General features: G+C 43.2%; 1 protein-coding gene across 6 annotated transcripts in view; it reads left to right on the top strand.

Annotated features, from left to right (window-relative positions):
* Positions 1-15,041, top strand: part of aopep (aminopeptidase O (putative)) — a 69,598-nt gene that overhangs the window by 30,242 nt on the left and 24,315 nt on the right. For 2 of the 6 annotated variants that reach the window (XR_009915782.1, XR_009915778.1), the window contains 3 exons: positions 1,258-1,318; positions 2,988-3,078; positions 3,278-3,928. Coding sequence is in view for 1 of the 6 variants with exons in the window: in XM_062381749.1 (XP_062237733.1) it covers positions 1,258-1,318; positions 5,177-5,239; positions 6,309-6,395 (211 nt within the window). In the remaining 5 variants the exon portion in view is untranslated. Of the gene's footprint in view, positions 1-1,257; positions 1,319-2,987; positions 3,079-3,277; positions 3,929-5,176; positions 5,242-6,308; positions 6,396-15,041 lie in introns of those variants that run through there. The other 4 variants (XR_009915784.1, XR_009915781.1, XR_009915779.1 and 1 more) reach the window with 4 other exon arrangements.

The following is a 15,041-nucleotide window of genomic DNA, read 5'->3' as shown; positions in this document are numbered from 1 at the left end:
GCTGTAGGATTTAGACTTTAGAGTGTGGGAGCGAAGGAGCACTGGTTTGACCTTGCAGCAAAGTGCTAACCACATGTTCAGAAGTCTATAAACTGGTTTGTTGGTGTGCTGCTCCATAATTTTATGAAATACCTCAACAGCTATTGGATGGACTGCCTTTTAAATTCAGCTTAGACATTCAAAGTCTGCACAAGATCAACCCTCTGCGTGCTAGCATGCTAACATCAACCTGCAGCACTGAAGCACAGCACTGTAAATACTGGAAAAGGTGACACAAATCTTTGGCCATCACATTGACTTTGTTCAAATGGAGAGCAATAATCAGACTATTAACCTCATTCTGAATAAGTCATTATTTCAATTATTTACATGAGTTACGAATAGAATAGTCCATTCAGATTCCCATGTACATGTTACAGAGCATAGTCGGATTATGCCAAAACTCCAATTAAGACATCACTTATGTTATGTTGTGTAATTGACTGCTAAAAGAGTCCTGCTGATCTCGGGGTATTATCTTATTCACCCAGTTGCCCCTCCCTGTTTGCTTAGTTTGAAAATAGAATGAAAAGAAAGGAAGGTTCACTTAAGGATTAATTTTCTGTTTGTCCTGAATGCAACAAGTTCATTCAGAAGTTGATCTGGTAAATGCAGAAAAAAACGTATCAAGCTTCAGTAAGTGGAGTGTGATCGAGATAAAATGAGTGAACAACAATGTAAATTACGAAATAACCTCAAGTTGGCTGATCATCACTGATTAACTTACAGTAATAGTCAAATGTGGAATCTGAAGCGCAGGCGGCAGGAATGACGATGGAGGGAGAATGCTGTGTACTGTGTAGTTTGTTTACTTTATATTTATACAACAAACTATACAGACTGCATCTGGAATTTTGTCTGCATTCCCTTTTGTTTCTGAAAGCTTTCTCGCTTTGTGTGTTCTGTGCATTGTCTACTGCATGACTTTAGTAAAGCACCAGTCCCTCCAAAGCTGCACACACACACTTGTTCATATACATACTTTCATACATGCAAACATAGAGGTCCAATCATTGTCTGTACATGCCTGTTTGCTTGTCCTTGTATGGGAAAGTGGGTGTGCCCCTCGTTTTGTTTAAGGTGTTGGCCAAGACCTCAAGTCCGCCATGACCCTAACAGCTTTTTCCCAGAGCCATGTTTTCGTAGGGTGTCTTGGGCAATAACAGTCATCGCTATAATAATAGGAATAATACTAACACTTGTGCCATTGTGTTCCAGAAAAGGCCTCACCCTCAGTGCTATTTATGCCGAGTGGCTCGATCGTCCGGGAATTCCAAAGGTACAGTATGTGGAGTCTTTCTCTTTCTCTATTTATTGTTCCTGTCTTCTTTTAAAATGTCTTTAAATATTTATATATATAAACTACCAGAGGGTAAATACTTTATTTATATAGTATACATTATAATACAGCTTATGCATTTTAAAATGTAAGTGACATTTGTATTTAATGTTTCATTTGAAATGTATTTTTACTATATTGTCCTAGTTAAAGAAACTACTTCCTTGACTCAGTTAGACTGAAACGACATTGATTCTGTGTTAAATAAATTAGATTTAAATATATTTTTTTATGAAAATATATAGATATAATTGTATTGAAATAATATTATATATTACGATAAATATCTAACACTTAATTATTTAATCTAGCTAGACTGAAAAGAAACTTGTTTGTCTGTGTCAAATACATGATTATAAATGAGTACTACTAATAGTAGTATTGATAGTACAGTTTGTGCTTAGAGTCTAGCACTTCCATTATTTGTATGAAGTTATCTCTGCCACAGGTTTTGTGTCATAACTTTCAAATAAGTAACTACTTGAGTTATGTTCATGCTCTATACATCTGTAATAATCACAGATTAGAACACTGCTGTTGTTTTGAGGGTCGTGAGGCTGGAGCATCGTTTAGTCAAACTAGTTTCTGGTTGGACAAGAGATTAGTGGTTTCCATTCTTTCCAACTGAGCGATGACGTTTGTTTGTTTGACCTGTTGCACATTAAGACACACTCCCATACTCGAGCTGTTTTTATCCTTTCCTTTTATTTCAAATGGAACATGTCTTAATTTATACTTTAGTTTACTTGTTGTTTTTCTTAGTTATCTCTGCGGCTTTTCTTCTAACTGACAACTGCAAAACAGTTGGTGCCATGTTGGCTTCACGAAACAAACTATCACCTAAATGGCTGAATAAATAATCAATGTGGTTCGAGTTGTTTCATCAATTGCATTTCCTGATTTCTTAACTTCTACGTTTTTTGTGGGGATCCAATATAAAGTCAGTCATTTTAAGATTATTCCAAAATAGATGTTTATTTATTGTTTGTGGGAGGAGTCTCCTTTAAAACTTACCCTGAGTTGACAAGAGCAGCATCACATGTGTCATAGTACAGAGCAGCTATAAAGAACTGTAATAACGCTGCCATAATGAAAATTATCTCTCAGGTTAGAGGTATATAGCTGTCAAAACAGAAATACCTCAGCTTGAATGATGTGTGACTATAACCTGTAGGCATTTAGAAACTGCTGGGCGCTGACAAGGGCGTTCCTGATCAGAGCAAACCATTTCTACTTGAAGACGTTTTTTAATTTTCCACGTCACTATTTGAAAAGATGATTCTCAGTGATGGTGAGCTGCTGTAGTGCTTGAATGCGGTACTTCACTTAAGTGGTATTGTAACTCGAAGGTGAGCGGAGCCTCTCTGCATCTGCCCGCTCTGATCCTGAGAGACCCATGGTCGAAGATACCAGGAATTCAATGCTAGACACACACACACACACACACACACACACACACACACACACACACACCCGTCAATCCACTTTATCAGCTTCTTCAATCCTCCTATCTCCATGGTAACTGATCTTAATTGTAACTGTGTGTATGGGCTTTTTTGTGTGTCTGTGTCTGTGCTTGTGTTGCTGTCTGGGAACCTTCACCTTCTAGATTATGTGATGATGTAACTGGAGCCTTCCAGGGGCCTCTGAGGGTGGAAAGGACAGCTTGGAGGGACTGCGGTTTTCTCACACCTGATTGGGTGAGGGCTAGAGTGTTCTCTCAGAGGCCTTTCTGTGCGTTTGATGTGCGAGTCAGCGGCTAATAAGATCAGCCAGATCGATCGAAACCTTTTACAAATGCAAGTACTTGTGTATTGTGTACACTAGCCACAAACACATTTTTAAAATCTCTCTCTCTCTGTATTTCTCTCTATCGCTCTCCCATCCATCGCTCGACAGTGTGCTTGAGCTGGAGAAAGGCAGGAAATGGTTTGGCCTAATAATAAACAATGACATTCACCGATCCCGGGGTAAGAGATGTGGAATGGAAAGGCCAGTGCCGGCCTATTTTAAACTGCACAGTTAAGATGAGTAAGCACTCCCAATGGGATGATGGATCTAGGCTGAGATACCTTTTTTAAATAAAGATGACCCTTTATTGACCAAAGCTTTTCATACAGCTGACTTAATATTTACCTTTTTTCCATATAAAAAAATTTGATATAAGAGTTGCAAAAAACCTGGAGCTTAAATGTTCTCCCTTTAAAAGTTAACGCTGGCTGTCAGACCTGAAAACTTTTTGAATAGAGCGACTTAGTCAGACTCACATCATGGTGTGTGTTTATATTTAGGAAACTTTAAACACAGTTATTTGTTTCACGATTAAAAACTACTGCATGTGATCGGTTTGGCTTATTTATAAAGAATAGTGCACTTCCCGTTCTCAACCTGTGTGGAATGATTCCAATTGAATTAGTTAAAATACTGTCGATTGACAAAACTAACACAAATCGCTATAAGGTGCTTTTATGTGAGAAGGGATGCGATTTATTTGCTTCTCAGTGTAGCTTCTGAACCTATTGATCCACCAGACACTGCAAAGACGGGGGGGGGGGGCAAGAGAGAGGTTGAGGAAGACAAAAGCCTTGCTATACTCATGGGATGGTGGTGGGGATCCAGGCAGCAAAAAGAGCTGTGTGTGGTATCGTGTTACACAATGACGATTTACTCTTTCAATACCACATTCTATACAGCCCACTCTCCCTCCGTCTATGTCCTCTGCTTCTGCACACACCTTCATGCTCTCTCTGCTGGAGTACTACTGTGTAATACACAGAGAGAACTACTCAGGCATGCAGTTATAGTATTGAACTTTGCGTGTGTGGCTATGGCAACGTTAATAGCAGGAGCATCGTGTGCACCTCGGGATGTCTGTGGAGTGTGTATCATGGATTGTACAGTAGGAGTGTGATGTGGCGCTGCTGCATCTCGTCTGTTTGCGTGTGCGATGTGCTTATATAGACCTTGTTTTCCTGTACACCAGTGTGTCTCGGTCTTTTGATCACTCACACACACTTGTCTCTATTTTTTAGGACACTCATTGACATAGTGTATTCCCTATCCCCTTACCTTAATCTTACCATGATAACTAAAGGCCTAACCCTATCCTAAACCAAGTCTTAAACCCTACTTTTTGAGGACCGCCCAAAAAGTCATCACAACGTCAAAATGTCCTCACAATGATGGTATTAAACCAAAATTGGCCCTCATGACTATAGATAGACATGCACACACACACGGTCACAAACACACACAGCCCTCAGCGTCATCACTCTGTTGTGTGATTCACATCACTCAAGCAGCAGCTCTGCCAAAAGCTTAATAAGGTTAGAGAGTAAGTGCTGTATGTTTGTGCCCACTGTCTGTGCGTAGGTTGTGTATTGCTCTCTGTGTGTGTGTGTGTGTGTGAGAGACCGTCTGTCCTTAATCTCCTCCTCCTGTTTTTTTCTTTCTCCCTTCTCTTCTACTCCTCCACTCTTCCTCTTGTCTCTCATCCTCCGGAGTCAAGTCGCGAGTTTCCGTCTGAGAACCAAGTGATCGCGCTCCCACCTCCTCCTTCCTCTCCTCCCACCTCTCCTCCTTTCTCCCTCCCCTTCCTGCTTTGCCTCTCTCTCTCTCTCTCTCTCTCTCTCTCTCTCTCTCTCTCTCTCTCTCTCTCTCTCTCTGTCTCTCTCTCTCTCGCCCCCTCCCTCTCTATCTCTCTCTCCTTCTCTCTCTCTCTCTGTCTCTGCAAAGCATTCCTCTCTGTCCGATCACTTGCCCCCGGCTCACTGATTTCCCTTCTCCTCTGTCGTTCAGTGGCTGTATGAAAGGAGCTCCGTGTGGTCACAGGCGAGGCTGGTAGAAGAAGTCAAAGCTGAGGTAAGCACACTCTCTCTCTGTCTCTCCTTCTCTCTCTCCTCCTCTTCTGTCCTCTCCTGTCTCTTCTTCTCGTCCTCAGGGAGTGCCATACAGACTTGGGTGGCATCTCTCAGATTTTGAAATATTGCACCTTAGACTGCTCGATCTGATTCCCATCAATCGCTTTTTCATGTCTCTGGTTTATTTCCCACGGTTTCTGCTTTCCTCTCTTTTCCCACCTTCACACTCTCTGTTCCGCACGGTTTGATACCATCTCTTATCTCTATACCTCTCCTGCTCTCCATCCACCTCTCCTCTGCTCCTTCACTCTCTCGTTCCAGTCTCTCCCTCTGTCCGTCTCTGAGTGAAGAGTGGCTCACACAGGGCTGTACATCTGTTGCGTGTCTTTCTGTGCCTCCCTATCAGATTTCCCATAAAGGTCCTGTGTTGTTTGAAATTGCTTTGCCTATATTTTCCCACTCTCACGTTAATCTTTCCATTAAGATAAAACTGAAACAGATCTGAGAAGAATATTTATGGGGAAAGAAATTATTTATAGACTTTATATGTTGTCCACATGTTAGGAAAAAAACATGTGGATGAGAGGAGTAGATTGAGTTTGGCACTGATAGTGATTGGCTGTTTAATGGAGATCTGTGGTGTTTGGATTTGCTGCGCTCCAGGCTCCGTCACAGAAACATACTTTAACTATTATTCTTTTGTCTTAGCCGACAGCTGCGTCGGTTACAAATGGAGCACGAGTGAGCCCTGAAAGGTTCAAATTTTATGTGAGTGGGGGGGGGGGGGGGCATGTTAGTGTGTGCATGTGTGTATTCCTGGGTGCTTTTCCAATTGAGAGATAGAAATTGTGCTGTAAGTCTGATTCACTTCCTGCTATAAGATAAAAAAAAACTAATTTATTTCTCTTATTCCCTTTCTGTTGTCCTCTGTCATCCTTTACTGTATTTTCCTCCGTGTACTGTCTCATCCCTGTTACTCAAAACCTCTTCTCTTTCTGGTCTCTCCCTCTCTCTACCTCTACTTTATTTCCCGCCTTCACCACCTCACCCCACCGTCCTCCCTCCTGCAGGTTGTAAAATGGATTCTCCTCAGTCGGAGTCATCAGGGGAAGGGCAGAAAGCGGAGGAGAATAGAGCCCAAGGTGAACTACAAAGAGGTAGGAGGCACTCTTCTGTACTCTCTTTTTGGAAACTTCTGTTTTCCTGTGTTTACTGCTTTCGTAAAGTTTCAGTGATTCACTCCGAGTGGAACAGTGTTACAACACAATAATCCCAAAGTCTGTTGATGTGTTGTGTCTGCGGAGACAGACAACCCTGTATTTAAGTCTGTGTTTATGTTGTGTCCTCTGCCCAAGTATTTAACCTTTTAAGAGCTTGTATACATCACATATATATCACGTGTGTGGGTGCAGGGTCAATGCATATATGAGAATGTGTCTTGTTTGTCTGGAGGACATAACTGGTTTGAATGAGGCCTTTATACTTTTTATAGATCCCGACTTGTTGTCATATACTTCTGTAACTTTTCACTTTCTACAACCCCAAAAAGGAAAAGGGAAAGCGCTGGTTTTGCCTGTGTGTAGTGTTAATTAGGCCTCTCTTGGGACACCTAATCCTCTCCACACACTAATTGACGCACACACTTGCACACAAGCCTGCATCATTAATGAACGCACACTGATCTATAAGCCACAGAGGGCCAGAAGTCATTAGTGAGAGTAGAGCGGCTTTTATATATCATTTGCAGTATGCTCGGATATTGTAGACTGTAAGAAACATTTTCAAAGCCTCTTATCTTTTCGTACAGTACATTTAAAGGCATGAATAGAAAAATAAAATACTTTTTCATTGCCAAGAACTGTATAAATCCAATATCTTTTGAGGGTTTTAAATGTGCTTTTAGTGGTTGTGATTGCACCTTTCCACACATGTATTGTAAACTTTATGTAATGAACATTTTTAAGCGGTACTAAAAATCCAGAGCATATTTTCACCAAACCCTCAACTTGATTTCGTCGTATCAGATTACCTCCATCCAATTCCTGTGCCGTGGAGCACACAGTGAATGAAATGCCTGTAGAGTCCGCAGCCAGTGCAGCTCCCTTCAACCACCTGATACCTAATGTCTGGCGTATTTACAACGTATACACACACACACATACACATGTACTTCTAAGGGGGCAGCAAAAGGCCCCACTTCCTGTGGGGGGAAGAGAGTGCTGAAATCAGCCTCATGAAAGAATAGCCAATTACTGTCCACTTGGCCATACACAATAGTGAGAGAGCGGGAGGGACGAACGGTGGAACGGATGGAGTGAGGGAGCAGGGGGATGTAGGGGCGGGGAGGGGTGGGTGGGTTGAGGGAGGTCACCGTTTGAAGTTACACCATAAAAGCCATCCTGAAAGGAAACACGAAGTGACCCCCCTCCCCTCCCTTTCGCTCCCCTCTCTTCCCCACGGCCCGGCCCTCTGCTCCTCCTCCTCCGTCTCCCACCCCCTACCTTTGTTTCTCTTAACAGAGAGTGCCCCGTGGATGGACCAGGTGTATTTTATATTACTCCTTCATGTACTTCAAACGCCAAACCGCCCAATTTCTACTCAGCCCCTCCTCCCCTGATCCACCTCTCCTCCCTTTCTCTTCCCTCCATCTACCAGCCCATTGCAAAGCTATAAATCACTCTGCAGGCCCGATGGGCAAAGGAGGGGAAAGAAAGAAAAAACATTGAGAAGGCAGTTAAAAGGTTGACAGCGAGGTAAAAGTTTAGATGAACCACAGGTGAATGTACAACTGGAGCATTGAATGAGAGAAATGTGCATGTGACATGATTGACATATGAAAAACACATCAGCCAATCCGATCAACAAGTGAATTCCAAGCAATTTGAACAAATCACAACCTGAAATCAAAACGTTGATATCTTAAATGCAGATTTTAAAACCGCAACTTCAAAGATTTTATCGTTTTCACTTCCTCTGTCAACAACATCTACAAATTCATGTGATATTCTGTGATTTTACTTTACATCATGATATAAGTCTGTGTCCATGCAATGTCCAATAGTTTTGAGACTCTCCAGGTCCCCACAGAGAATTTATATTTTTCAAAGGTCACCCTCCCCATTTGTTATTCCTGTCAAATTTATCCCCGTAAAAAATAAACTGTTAACGGACTTTTGATTAAATTGGAGTCATAATAAAAAGCTAAGCCACAAAATCCCGGGCTTGGATGGAAAAAGCCCATGTGGATAGAGAATAGCAGATGGTGTTTCAGGGAAAAAGGTGGAAATAGGTGATGGAACGACTCTATGGAAAGAGATGAAGTGGAAAAAATTCAAGGCAGAGAAGTCCCACCGAAATCGGTAATGCAAATTTGCAGGAGCTGTGGATTGAAACGAGAGCGAGACTAGTGGTGGGTTAGAGGTTGATGATTGTGAATTCCGCTGAGGTAATGAATGTGCTGTGGACATTTGAGGACATGGCGAGCAGACTGGATATTTGGAAAGATGAGGGAAGCACACGAGAGATGAGGTATCACAGCACTGGTTGGAGTGGTTAGGGAGAGAGGAGCGAGTGAGGGAGGGAATAGAAAAGGCAAAGACATTTAGTGGGCAGGAATTAGGCTGAGCCGGGGTTCCATTAAGCACTAATGACATCATGGATGATTAGGGAATACACACACACACACACACACACACACACACACACACCTATATAGGCACACACAGTTAGGAGCCAGACACCCCCCACAGAGCAGTCCGAGATCTGGTCGATTTAATAGAGCCAAAGTTTATTACCAACTTCCTCTCGTCTTTGTTTCTGTGTAGCGTTATTGATTCACGAGCAGCTTGGCGTGTGCGTATTACTTTTTTTCCTAAATACATGTAACTTGAATGTGCATGTGAGATGAGTGTGCGTGTGTCCAGTGTGTGTGGAGAGGTCTGCGGAGGGATATTAGTCACGCCCGTGTGGTAATGGGCCTCATTTTGCTCTCATTTTCATCTGCGGTCTCGGTAATGAGAGGGTCCGTCTGCCCCTGCTGATCAGGACAGGAAACCCTGTAGGGGATATAGCTCTGTAAGTAGCCTTGGTCAACAATTTTTTTTGTTTTCACTTTGTTCTTTAAGATGCAGTTTGTGAGTTGTAATGGACTTTGATCTTATATTGATCGACTCCACTCCACTCCAAAGAAAATATCAACATGATGAATAGGTATCATAATATACCTGAACCTTTCATACCTGAAGAGAGCAGGTCAATACAGCCAGGCTTCAACTAATTAGTGAAATGGGTTTAATGGCTGGCATATATAGCAAAAGCCAATAAACATTATTTTTTACTCTCTCTCATATGGTCAATTTAAAACTGTTGATTTCAAGTTGTAAATAAGCTCTGTATACATTCACTGTCGCTCATCTTGTGTCATTTTGCATTATTCATTTCACTGGCTAAATCATATGATTATACACACTCTATCTGCACAGATTGTGCAAGGAGGCCTAAGCTGAGTGTGGCAATGTATCTTAGAAAAGGGACACCTTCCATAAGCAACTCCACACATCTAGAAGTGTCGGACCATGAGTCACTCTGACACCTCATTTGCACCCTCATGGTCCGTGCACTCTGCTAGTGTAAAAACATGTACCATCAGGTTTATGCTGGTGGCTGAGAGAACGTCAACAACATTAGGGTTAGAAGAACAGACTGTCTCAAAGCTGCACTTCAAACTGTTGCGTGCCATCTGGTGTAAACAGACAGGGTTCAGTTAACTTGAGATTTGTGGTGATCAGGAGGCAAACTTTCAAATGCATACAACATTATTAAGCAGTGTCAGTTGATTACTGTGGTTTATTAGACAAAGGCTTTTGTTTAAAAACTTATATAAAACCAAGTTTGGAGATTAAAATGCACCTTAATGGAGTCAGTAAATAAACCTTTGCATAAGGCAGATATTATTGTCAAAGATATGAACAATGTCACCACAAGGTCCATTGAGTGGCTGTTCTGGAGCTTTCATCTGTAATCCCATGATCTTCCTCATCAGATGAAGTTCACCTTGTTGTTATGATATTGTACAAACTTCTATTTTCCCATTTTTGTGAGTGTAGTGCTCAGATCGACTGATGCAGAACAGGCATGAGATTGGTTATCATGTGTTGCCCTTTGGTTTAACAGTGGGGAACTGATTCAACCAGCTAAGAACAAATCAGATGTTTTAGAGTTTGATGTTTTCACTCAACGGGTTTCCCAGTCTCCTGTCGCTGCTGCACATCCCCTCTATGCCGGGTGTTGTTATTCCTACCTCTGCTTGTCAGCTACTCTGTTTAACTGATAATAAACTCTACTCCTCTGAAGCAATAGAGGCCTCAGAGCATTAGAGAGTAAGGACACAGATGCCAAATTCTATTTTTGGACATAATGTAAACCTACAGAGAGATGACGCGAAGTTTAAGTGGTGACTGAAATCCCTTGTGTTGGGCTGAGGTGCGATGTTGATGGGAAGGGGAGGAGGGAAGTGGTAACCGGAGTCCCTGTGGGAGAGTAAATAGTCGGGAAGGCCTGATCAAAAGCCTTTTTCGGTTGGGTGGGGTTTGCCGGTGGCGTATATTACTCTGCCATAGTGGGCTTTTGTGAGTGGAGGATGGGGAGAAAAACAAGGCGAGCGATGTGGAAAGCCTTATAGTGTGTGTGGCACTTTGATTACTGTAAATGAAGCTGAAGTAGGTGGGAGACTGTTTATCCGTGAGACATACAGCAAAGGACAGCCTGACTTTAATCATGCGTTTTGCAATCATAGACTTCAGCGGTTTAAGTCCACATGTGTCATAGATACGAAAGCTTGAGTTGAAGATTACGCAGCAGTCTGTGTGTCTCTCACAAACAACCTCGTCCTCTCGGCTTGTTTAGAGTTTGACCAGTACCCATGAAATAAAGCATGCCCGCTTAGTAATGGTGTTTTTGTAACATCTGTGTTGTTCTTGTTTTCTCGATCAGACGTCACCACCACAAAGTACACGCAGCCATATTTGGCGATTCATATCTGTTTTCCTGCTTCCAGGGAACTGTCTCCTCCTGGTTCACGCAGCCATCTCTCCTTCCCTCTCCTCTACTTTGTCATTCTCTCTCTCTCTCTCTCTCTCTCTCTCTCTCTCTCTCTCTCTCTCTCTCTCTCTCTCTCTCTCTCTCTCTCTCTCTCTCTCTCTCTCTCTCTCTCTCTCTCTCTCTCTCTCTCTCTTTCTGTGCCTTTTCCCCTCTGTGATTTATTGGCAATGAATCAGGGATGAGGGAGTATGCCGGAGGAGGGATGGGAACATTCAGGGAAATGGCTGTTTCCGGCCAGACTTCATCACATCAGGATGGGAAATGGTTGGGAGAGAAGCAATGTGTGTGTGTGTGTTTGAGTGTGTTTGTGTGTGCGTATGCGTGCATGCTTCTCCATCATTAGACCAACTGGGGATCAGCTGAAGGCTGCTTGGGTTGAGTCCAGCTCTGTGAGCCACAACCCTTTAATTGTAAATAAATGGGGCTTTGCATTCATGAAATAAAATCCTTCCTATCGCTGTAATGAAATATTTACACTGTAGTTTGACTCGCCACAGAATAAAATAACCAAGGTTGTCGCAGGGATTTTATTTTGTGTTGCTTTGTAGTTTATGCTCTTTTTATGGGTCCAGCTCATTGTCAAGCTGTCGTCACTTTGTCGAAGCATCTTCAGTGTATCATGACGGATTCTTAGCGCTCGTCAAACTGTGCTGTCTGAAGCTCTCCAGCTCCAGTAGAGGCACCTCCATGGCAGACTGCTGTCAGGAGAAGAGTGATGCATTGGTTCTCTGAGCTCCACTCGTAGTGTGAGAAGCTGAAGGCTGAGGTGGTGTTCACTGGAACATGGACTGCCGTATAGGGCTGTGCAGTAAGAGCAGAGTCTATTATCCCCATAGAGGTCCTTTTATATCCAGAGAACAACACACATCATTACTTGTTTCTCATAGCTTTTCTCAGCAATATAAAGTGGTGCTAAGTTGCTATGGTAGCTATTATTTGCTTCCACCTTTGTGATTCCACCGTTTGGTGCGTTGCAGGCGAAAGCCTCTTGTAACATCTGAGTTTGGAGTTTGTTTGGAGCTCTCTATTGCTCTTTTGTAGCCCTCATCTCTCTCTGCACTGTTTGACACAATTCTCCCACAGCTGGTTAAAAGAGGCCGGTGCTGCGAAGGTCTGTTAGATGCACTGTTTGGTTAGAACATTTTCAAAATCCTTTTTTCTGGTCCATGCCAAAACCGTGAGCTCCTTGTTTAGTCTTGTTTTAGCCAGAGCCCTTCTCCTGTTCAGTTACCTTGATCTATGTCACGGTCACGCTCCTCCTTATTTGTTTGTGTTTCCCTTCATATAAATATCCTGCCTGCATCAGCGACCGTTTCCAATTCTCAAATCTTATTTCCAACCATGCGTTTGTGTAGCACTCAAAGGAGGATGGTAGATTCTTGGTACTCTCTCCGAAAACTGAAGAATTAAAGGCTGGATGTAGAGATGGAACCATTTACAGATAGGTGGATGTAGTTTTCTCTCCCGGGCGTGAACAAGTGCACCTCAGCTTTAGAAACAGTTGTGATGAGGTTGACAGCAGTGCCGAGCCCGATCGCTTCTTTATTATGTGGCAGGGCACTGACCTACAACACGAACCCAGAGGTACAGAAGAACAGATCGCTTCCTTCGAGTACATTAGAAAGAGGATTCCTCAAGGCTCGAGCTCTTATAGGAGACCAATCAGAGAGCGAGAAGGGAGCGATAGAAGGTGAATCCAGGAGAAGTGAGGAAACAGCTGAGCTGGAGCACAAACAAAAGAAAAACAGATCGATGAAAGTATCGTACTGGCTTTGTCATTTTCTGCAGTATCTGTTGTGAAAAGTGCTGAGCAGGAGGAAAGAGGAAATCAAGGGATCGGTGTGGCAAACAACTGCTTGTTTGATTCAGCCTTCTCTCACACTGGCTCTGCATCGATACGCCGTGGATCCAGCGGTACCTGCCGATAACACTTTTCAGTGCACTCGTGTTGGTGTTTGAATTACTGCTTGAGTTTGTACCTATTTTGTTTGTCACAAAACTTGTCCGCCAATACAAAACTGTTAACACATTTCTCACGTTGTCCAGTGAAGGCTACTTTAATCTCATTGCAAAATCTTTCTTCACGCATGCACATCCGTAGTTACCGACTGTGGACTGTTCCCCCTTTTTATATGTTGTAAAAGAAAACTCGAGGAAAAGGCTGCTTCAGAAGAAAAATTGAATCAATCCGCAAGTTTTAGCCATGGGAAGATTTATGTGCAGGGACGGTAAGAGAGGAGAGAGAGGCGACGGCTCCATTTGCGCTGCGGTAATGAGGGAGAGCAAGACAAAAAGAAAGTGAGAGGGAGTGAGTGCCAGCGTGTATTTGTCTCATTTATCACTCAGCAGCAGTTCTGTTTTCGGGGTCATTTGAAGCTCACAGCCTGTCTCGTCTCGTCCGGGGACTCCCTGTTGTCTGCTTGTGTGTGCGTGTGCGTGTGTTCTGTGAACGGGAGGTATATAGTAAAAAATTAAGAGGGGTGATAAGAGATCAACAGTCAGGTTTGACGGTGCTGACAAGCTATTTAATGGCAGCCATATAGGTGCCCAGAAATACCACTTAGGCCTTCATGATTCTCTGAGGAAACGCTCACATGCACACGCACATGCACACGCACACGCACATGCACACGCACATGCACACGCACATGCACACGCACTTACAAAGTGAGGCAGTTGCAGGGGGGAGTTCTGAGGGGTAGTTACACAGAGACTAACTGCAACAGGGTTATCACTGTAGTGGTCAAAAAGAACTTGCATACGCAAACACACACACAGGAACTCACACACACACACACACACATACACAAACACACACACACATTTTGAATCCCAGAATCATTTGAGTGGCATTAAAGCTGCAGCTGTGTTTGTCTTTCCAGCACACATGGAAAATGCATCAGGGAGAGAGCGAGCGCGAGAACACAGCCTGCTGAATATGGCCGCCGCACGATGTACAAAAAACAAACGCTGCACTTTGTCACACACACAGCTACGCATTGTTCATTTTAGGGTCTATTCAAACACTAATTCAGACAGTAGGTATAATGCGTTTCTATAAAAACACAGTGGAGCGCGGAGGTCACGGTGTTAAACCCAGCGAGGCCTCGGCAGGATATTTAGTGTGGAGTCATGTTCAATATTGGGCCGGGCTGTAAAAACCGAGCTTGGCGTTTTAGTGGTGGGAAATGAATCAATGCCTCTCACATAAAACCTGATTTAGGCATCACGTCATGGCTTTCATAGGTGTAGTACGTAATGTTATGTTTTGTGTGTCTGTCTGTGCGGGGACGTATCGCGGCGCTGAGTGCTAAAACATCTGTCTTTCCCGGTAATGACCGGGGAGCCAGCGTCGCCCTCAGACGACCCCAACGCAATTAGCCCTGTCCAACAACACCCACACACAGACACGTTCCCACACAAAGTCATGTCAGCCATACCACTCGTAGACGCTAAGCATAATAGAAATTGCTGCTCGTGAAACCACAAGAAAGCGTCTGAAGCTGTGACTGGCGGGGGGGCTTGTCTTCACTTTCCTCTCGCTGGGAATTTATACCATGCTCCTTTTTTGGTTCCAGAAACAGCATTTCTGTTCCTAGAAGTGAGGAGAGACTTGAAAGCAACACCACTCCTAAACTGAAATATTTCCATCATTCTCTGAAACCATAGTTTATTGTTTACAATTAAACCTTTGGTAATTTTTT

This window comes from Platichthys flesus, chromosome 3 (assembly GCF_949316205.1).
Source record: "Platichthys flesus chromosome 3, fPlaFle2.1, whole genome shotgun sequence".
Taxonomy (NCBI): Eukaryota; Metazoa; Chordata; class Actinopteri; order Pleuronectiformes; family Pleuronectidae; genus Platichthys; species Platichthys flesus.
Note: the sequence above shows the minus strand (reverse complement) of the source record. Positions and strands in the feature narration are given on the sequence as shown.